This window comes from Oryzias latipes, chromosome 2, assembly GCF_002234675.1.
Source record: "Oryzias latipes chromosome 2, ASM223467v1".
NCBI classification, from domain to species: Eukaryota; Metazoa; Chordata; class Actinopteri; order Beloniformes; family Adrianichthyidae; genus Oryzias; species Oryzias latipes.
Genome location: NC_019860.2, coordinates 24270935 through 24279481, shown reverse-complemented (window position 1 = coordinate 24279481; position 8547 = coordinate 24270935). Strand labels below are relative to the sequence as shown.

Genomic DNA, 8547 nt, shown 5'->3' with positions numbered 1-8547 from the left:
TTAACAGATCGGAGCCGAACCGCTGAAGCATCTGACTGACGGTCAGTGCACGAGAAGGGGGCGGAGTCAGCACTCTGTCATTAAAGGCAGAGACATTTGTAGTGTTTTGGTTGTTTTTTTTAGCTCTCTGATCGCTGCCATCTTAACAGGAAATGACCTCATAGAACTCCGGCCTTTCAAAAGGACCCAAAGCCGCGGTCGGCTGCTGAACGCGGCCAGAACGTCCGTGCCAGAACTGAGGGTTCCACAGCCAGCTGTCAATCACCTTCCTTTACATCACATCAACAGTTTGGGATTTTTGGAAGTATGCGACCTTTCAGCGTCCCGGCTGACTCAGGTATGCAGGAACCCCCAGTGGCAGCTGGATGAACTGCACCTTTGTTCCTCACCTGGACCACAGTCCTCAGAGGTTCTCTGGGAGAACCCGTTATCTCCCCTCACTAACGAGGCTCTCCTCCTCTGTCATCTGATGCTTCACCTCCTTTAAGTGGTCTCTCCTTTTCAAAACCACTTCCTGTTTAATGGCCTTAATGGAGGCCTGAGCTTTCAGCCCTAAAGTGGGCGGAGTTTAGGTTCTGGAGGGTGACCTGTCTTTGACCCTGGAACCGCCTGGATTTGTAAAAACGCAGACATAGAAAACACCTGATTGGAGGCCTCTGAGGCGTTTAAAAGTTCCTCTGAGGCGTTTCATGTCTGCTTGGTTCCTCTGAAGCGTCTTTGTTCTTCTGAGCACCTTGGTTCCGCTCAGGCGTCTCGGTTCCTCTGAGGGTTCTTCATTTCTGCGACGCGTCTATGTTTTTCTGGATCCTCTTCGTTCCTCCAAGTCATCTTTACTGTGGCGTCTGAAGCGTCTTGAGTCTTTGTTTTTTTTTGGTTGGAGTTTCAGAGAAATATTTGTATTTATTCTGTTTTATTTATATTCAGGGAACAAATGGTGTAGAGTGGGACACGCTCAGGTACAGGATTCTAACTGTGGGAGACTATCTGATCACAGTACAACTTTAAACTAGTCGAGTTTATGTTCTAATAAACAAACGACTTTTGGATTCCGATTTAAGACGACAAAGTCAAAAATGAAGCAGAAATCAGTTTCTCAAAGCGTTTTTTACGGTTTTACTTGGAGTTCTTCTCGTCTTTACAGGAATGTTTGGTTTTACTGGAGGGTTTGTGTTCTGTTGGGACGTTCCACGTGTTCTGCCTCTCCTGATTCGGTTCTTAATCCACGTGCACGTGCGCAGAACCTGACCCTCGTGCGCGCTCCCCATCAGAGGAACCCCGGTCTCTGCTGGGTTTCAGCATCAGCACCACTCCGGAGGTCCTGATGTGAGAGGATGATGCTGACCCACTTCCAGCCCCGCCCTCAGCTCCCGGTCGCCAAGGAGACGCTTCCCTCTCGTGGCTTTGCAGGAACATCAGACGCTGAGGAAGGTTAATCCCAGCGAAAACAGACACACAGCGACGCGGAAACGCAGAGAAACGAGGATTAAGGAAGAGTGTCAGAGATTCAGGTCACACGTCCGAGTCCACGTTTTTCAGGAACGCTCCAACCCAACGGGATCCTGGGAAACCTTTTTCCCAGCGCTTTTTCTCCTTCTCTGCTCCATGCACCCCCCCCCCCCCCACAGATCCCATCATGCATTGCTACAGCCCGTACATGCATGTTTCCTCCGTCTGCGGCCAAAATGACGTTTTTCTCTCGTCTTGTTGATGTTTTCTGACTCCTGTCAGGATGGATGACTTAACCTCCCCCCACCCCACCCCCACCCCCCAACGCGGTTTATCCAGCCAGCGGCTAATCCCGCTGGCCCAGATTTGGACCGCAGTCTGCTCCTCGTGATGTGACGTCGTCTTCGCCATCACAGCAGCTGACCCTCTGTGTGAGCGGCGCACAGATGCACGCCACGTGACACCTGAGCTGTGATGTCGGGACGTGGAGCTGCTCCTTCCTCCTCCTCTTCCTCCCCGCAGAGGCGGGAGAACAGCGGTGAGCAGAGCGGCGGCCCCCGCTGCCCGTGGCTCATACTATATTTATGCGCCGGCTATTTCTGCATGTGTGGGCACGAGCGCGCGAGCGGCAGCGTGACGGCGCCGCGCACGTGCCCTGCTCTGAAACGGCTGGTGCGTCGCCGGGTTGCCTAGGCAACAGGTCGTCTCCATGATGACCGATTCCAACACATCGGAAGAGAACAAAACGTTCAGATTAGAGGAACTGAAGACTGAAGAACAGTGAAGAAGATGGAAAAAGGTTTCCTGTCAGCTCAGTCCTGACCCACGGGCTTTGGGTTCAAAGGTTCTGAAGGTCTGCAGCACTCAGAACTCCATTCTCTGTCCCTGATCTTCGACTTATATAGATATAGACGTTCTGCATGAGACCCAACGGAACCGTTCCACTCAGAACGTCAGCAGACTATCAAACATCTGTTTCCGTGATAGAGAGCCTCATCATTTCTACCATCAGTAGAGTCCAGCTTGCAGGAGTGATTGACAGTCTTCCTGGGATTTTATCATGGAGTCAGTTAGACAGTGGCTGATCTCTGCCTAAACCCCCCCACAAAGAAACCAGAGAAACCTTGAAGTTCTCCCTCCCTCCTTCAAACCTCCGTTTTCCCGGCGTTCTTTGGCGTGAAGGAGGACGAGGAAACGCAGACGGACTTTACCAACGTTCATGTCAACCATACCCCCCCCCCAAGCATGATCCATGAAAGTTAAAGTCTGGACCGGTTTGGGTTCTGAAAGGAAAGGGGTGGCCGTGGAGCAGCGGTAGGGCTGGTTTTACAGTTTTGATGCCAAATAGTTTAGGCATGAATTTGACACCATAGGTCGTCCCATGATCGTAAGGTTGCAGGTTCGATTCCCGCCTTGCACGCCCCATGAGTCGAAGTGTCCTTGGGCAAGACACTGAACCCCACCTTGCCTCTGGTGGAAGGCGGGCGCCTGTGTTTGGCAGCGGAGCGGCCACCAGTGTGTGAATGTGTGAGTGACTGTAAATGACTTTGTCCTTGTAGGAAGAAAGGCGCTATATAAGTATACGCCATTTTACCATCATGGTCACGTGGTGCAGAGTCTGGACTGGACTGTTGTTTGAAGTCAGACATGATTCCCTTCATGACGTTTTTAGTGAAACATAGATTCTTTACAGTTCTAGACTCATCAGGACCGTTAGGTGGAATCAATACGTTCTACCAAAATCCAGCAGGACTGGTGTCTGGTTGACTTTAGGACATGGACATGTTTCTGTGAAAACCAGAAGAACTCTGGGATCTGATCAGAACAGAAGATGTTCCAGCTGGAGGTGGAGGAAAGACTCGATGCAAGAGGCCGGACTCGATGCAGGAGGACGGACTCGATGTAAAAAAGTGGACTCGATGCAGGAGGACGGACTCGATGTAGGAAAGTGGACTCGATGCAGGAGGCCGGACTCGATGCAAGAGGCCGGACTCGATGCAGGAGGACGGACTCGATGTAAGAAAGTGGACTCGATGCAGGAGGACGGACTCGATGTAGGAAAGTGGACTCGATGCAGGAGGACGGACTCGATGTAGGAAAGTGGACTCGATGCAGGAGGCCGGACTCGATGCAAGAGGCCGGACTCGATGCAGGAGGACGGACTCGATGTAAGAAAGTGGACTCGATGCAGGAGGACGGACTCGATGCAGGAGGACGGACTCTATGCAGGAGGACGGACTTGATGCAGGAAAGTGGACTCAATGTAGGAGGACGGACTCGATGCAGGAGGACGGACTCGATGTAGGAGGACGGACTCGATGCAGGAGGACGTACTCGATGTAGGAGGACGGACTCAATGCAGGAGGACGGACTCAATGTAGGAAAGTGGACTCGATGCAGGAGGACAGACTCTATGCAGGAGGACGGACTCGATGTAGGAAAGTGGACTCAATGTAGGAGGACGGACTCGATGCAGGAGGACGGACTCGATGTAAGAAAGTGGACTCGATGTAGGAGGACAGACTCGATGCAGGAGGACGGACTCGATGTAGGAGGACGGACTCGATGTAAGAAAGTGGACTCGATGTAGGAGGACAGACTCGATGCAGGAGGACGGACTCGATGCAGGAGGACGGACTCGATGTAGGAGGACGGACTCGATGTAAGAAAGTGGACTCGATGTAGGAGGACGGACTCGATGTAGGAGGACAGACTCGATGTAGGAGGACGGACTCGATGTAAGAAAGTGGACTCGATGTAGGAGGACGGACTCGATGTAGGAGGACAGACTCGATGCAGGAGGACGGACTCGATGCAGGAGGACGGACTCGATGTAAGAAAGTGGACTCGATGTAGGAGGACGGACTCGATGTAGGAGGACAGACTCGATGCAGGAGGACAGACTCGATGCAGGAGGACGGACTCGATGATCCGGCTGAAGTTGCAGGTTAGAATGAGCCGATGGGGGGGTGGGGGTGTCAGAGCAGACGTTTACGACGGCGTCCTGCAGAATTATGAGTAAATCGTGACACCAGACTACTTCCTGTCTGCTCCTGACGGCGACATGCAGGCCACAAACTGGACGCCGCCTCATTGCAAACAGATGTTGGAGGAAATGGAGGCAAATCCAGTGCAGGAAGAGGAGCCGATTGGAGGAGGGCTGAAGGAGGCAAACGGAGGGAGGGGGGCTTCAGTCTGATGTTCTGCTTAAATCCATGGAGCAGCTGCTCTTTTTAAGGTGGACAGAGATGCAGCAGCACTGCAAACCTGGACCGACCCGGTGGTTGAAAGATGGCCCCCAAATTCTGGATGTTCTGGTGGCGTTTGGCCCCTGAGTGACCACGGCAGGCCGGTCCTGGACGCCTTTATGGCTGGAGACAGCCCCCCTTAACCTGTGGCCCCCAATGGTTTGGATTAGGAGCAGGTCTCGGTTCCCCACATAACCCCTGGGGGGTCGTTTTTCCTTAAACCTTTAACCGTCTGACATGCAACACGTTTAGCAACTAACGTGAATTAGCAGTGTGGCGTGGAGGGAAGCCAGAATGGCGTTAACAGTCGACGCGTTTGTCGTTCAGCCGTGTCAAAGGGATGAGCATCAACGTCTCCTTCCTGACTGTGGAGCCCCCAGTGGCAGTCGGCGGGATTGCACCTCATTGTTAGCTTAGCATCCTAGTTCAGTTCACCTTGATGGAAACATCTGAGTGAAACTGAAAACACACGAACCTCACGCGTCGCTAACGGTCCTCCGTCATGGAGCGGCGTTTACCCACAAGCCAACGCTGCGGGTTTGTGTTTACACTGCAGATGCTGCTCCGAGGCGTCGCCACTAGAAACCATCAGGGTTTATAGAACAGTTTGAGGTTTTGAATTTAGATTGAAATAAAGATATAAACACAGGACAGGAAGCTGTGGGAGGAAGAGATCAGCCTCAAAGTTTGAGCTGATTGTCCTCCTGCTCGTCCTGTCATGACTCAGCAGAGCCCCTCCCTCGCTCCTCCTAATCCCATCAACACCAGGAGGAGCAGTCATGGAGGAGAGGAGGAGTGGGATTCAAGTCCAAATCCGTCTGAACAGCGCCAGGAGCGACGTGAAGCCCCGCCGCAGATTAAAAACCCGTCAAAAAGAACTTTGTCTTTTGGTCACGGAGGATGATCAGAGCTCCGTCACGGGGGAGGAGCGGCCCGTCAGGGTTCTGGTCGCTCCTGCAGAACATCTGACATTTAAGATTCTGACTCCTCCATGTTTAAAGTAATGGATTACAGTAACTAGTAATCTGTAGTTTGGACAAATTTGCCCTTCACTGTTCTCGAATGACAGAAACTTGTTAGCTTTGCTACAACAGCTACAGCTACAACGACTCAACCTGAACGCTTAGAAACCATCTGAGCCGTAATGACTGAACCCCCCCCCCCCCTTCTTCCTCCTATTCCTCGTCTAGTGAAGCTGCAGGACAGATCTGAGAAACACGGAGCTTCATCACTTCATGGACCTGAAGACAGACGGGAGCAGAACCCTGAGGAACTCCTTCAGCAGAACCTTTATTACAAACCGAGTCCGTATAAAATCCTAAAAGCAAATCCGTGTTTGAAGGACGGACAGAGACGCTGAAGCCCAAAGTAGCTTCAGGAAATGTGCAACTAAACCGCAGGAACGACCAAAGACACAGGAAGACGCAGATCTGGCTGTAGGAGAACATGTCTGCCGTCCTCCTCGGCTCCCGGTTCTGCGGTTCCGCTGACCCACAGGGAGCCGTCACAGCTTCAGCGGGATGACGGGCCAGTATCTGGGCTGCTTGCGGTCACAGTTCCTGTCAAAGGTCAGCTGCATGGCCGCCTCCATGGCCAGGATCCTGGGCGCGTCTTTGCCGTAGAGCTTCTTCATCTCGGCCGCTCGCCTCTCGCCCGGCCGCTCCAGGGGAGGGGCGGCGCTGCGTCTCCAGGAGGCGGCGTGCAGGTCCTGGTCCGCTGGCACGTAGCTGTCCTGCCGCTCCGCCTCCATCTGCTGCTGCCTCTCTGAAAAACAGGAGAAGGTTGGCCGCCGCTGCGCAGACACGGAGCTCGCCGGACTCCCGGACTCACTCAGCTCCTCCCGGTGTCTCTCCGTCTCTGCAAAGTACTGCCGCAGCTCCTGGCTGATCTCCATGTTGCTGACGTCACACTCGATCTCCGAGCCGCTGTCCTCTCCATCGTCCTCCTCCTCGTCTTCGACGTGCCAGTCCTCGTAGCGCCGCCCGCCGTCAGGACGCTGCCGCCCGCCGTCAGGACGCTGCCGCCCGCCGTCAGGACGCTGCCGCCCGCCGTCTGGACGCTGCTGCTGCCAGCAGAGGGGCCCGCCGGCGGCCTCCATCGCCTTCCAGTAGGCGCGCCTGTGCCTCTGCTGCCAGGACATGGCCTGATGGTAGTGCTGCCAGTAGCGGCTAAACATGGGTCCAGAAAAGCGGCTCATCACGGCGTCGATGTCCTGTGAAGGAGGAAGACCAGAGCCGGAAACGTCTGAGAACGTTTTCCCCCAAAACCTGCGTTTTATAAAGCAGCATGAGGCTCCGCCCATCACCTGGAAGCTGCTTAACCTTAGATGACCCCATCAGGCTATTTGGTTTCCTCACGTTTCTACACTTTGGTAGAGTAAAAGTTACAGTTGGGTAACTTTAAGTTACTGATCAGCGGCCGGCTATGATCAATTTTAGAGTTTAAAGCTTCTCCATAAACACGCTGGAACACTTTGAAGTTTCAAAATTCACAAAAAAAGGTCAAATTAAAGCGTAAAAAATGTTTTGCTGCATATTAATGCATATAAGTATCATTTTTTGTCGGTCACAGAATTAAATTAACTGCATTTATTGTGGTGGTTTATAACAAGTCTTTTAGTATTTCGATTATTTACTTTTGCAAAAACGGACTGAAACCGGAAGTGACGACAATGTGTATAAAAATGGGCGCTTTGCGATATAAACTTGTGTTTATGATTGTTTATATTTTTATTCAACTTACCACATCTCACAAATCTAAACAAAACGCAAAACAATAAATCTTAACATCTGTTGACCTTAAAAAAAACAACTAATAAAGCGCCTTTCAGGCAAACCCTTTATTTTTGTTCTGTCCTACCGGGCCACCGTAGAAACAGGAGACCTTAATTTCTAGCTTTCTGCTGACAAACCTACTTTATTAACCTTTAATTTATTTTTTACAGACACACAGCTGCTCCTCACCATGACCGGACCGCTGCAACCTCAACGATCCCTCGCGGGTCGGCTCTCTGGAAAGTTACCGGTTCGTGGACACAAACTACGTTTTACTGAGTCTGCTTTGGCTCCTTGAACGCATCGGCAGGTTCGTTTTCCTCACATGTGTGTTAGAAACGAGTCTGGGCTGAAATCAGCGCAGAAACTAAGCATCCAGACCGTAGCGACCGGTCCGCCGCTCACGTGATCCCGCAACCCGAAAAATTTCCCAGCAGCCTCTGGGGTTCTAAACGGTTCTAAAATTGTTGTCGATTTGGCGCCCCCCGGTGGAAACTGCGGGAATAAACTGAAACCCTTCAAAATAAAAACCAGTTAGGTAGGAAAATATAAAATCAAACATAATATTGAAAAGATAATTTAAAATAAATATTACAAAGCACAAATCTTTTATCACACAAATAACACGCTAAAATAAATATAACTGCAGCACTAAGAACAGAAAACACTGACTAAAACTTAACCTTTCTAGCCTTCCTTGATGTAAACTCGTCAATAACGCCATCATATGAAATCTGCTCCCTACTGAATGATTGATACCAACAACAGGTTAGTGAGTCGCTCCTGAGACATTGTTGACCTCAGGTATGACGTGATCAACTCCTCTCTGCTTGAGCCACAGTGACTGAGTGCAATCCTGAGAGCAGTCCAAAAGTTGGGATAGATTTCTGATAGATCCTCATCAGACATGAAAGTGATAAACTCGAGGAGACTTAGAGTCATTACACAACATACCTTTATTAAAATTTAGGTTATAGAATGTCACCGTATGACTGACCTTTAAAAAAGTTTTATAAAGTGGATTCCACCCCCGCCCTTGTCCCCCATCTGGCCACTTAACTTGGAAGCGACCTACAGTT

General features: G+C 51.2%; 1 protein-coding gene across 1 annotated transcript; it reads right to left on the bottom strand.

The window, feature by feature from the left end:
• Positions 1–5965: 5965 nt before the first annotated feature.
• On the bottom strand, positions 5966–7888 carry gemin8 (gem nuclear organelle associated protein 8). The gene is made up of 3 exons (XM_023949313.1): positions 7658–7888; positions 6525–6906; positions 5966–6458 (listed from the first exon to the last, which is right to left on the bottom strand). Exons 1-3 carry the CDS (start codon positions 7658–7660, stop codon positions 6199–6201), a joined length of 645 nt encoding a protein of 214 aa, XP_023805081.1. The 5' UTR covers positions 7661–7888; the 3' UTR covers positions 5966–6198.
• Positions 7889–8547: the final 659 nt, after the last annotated feature.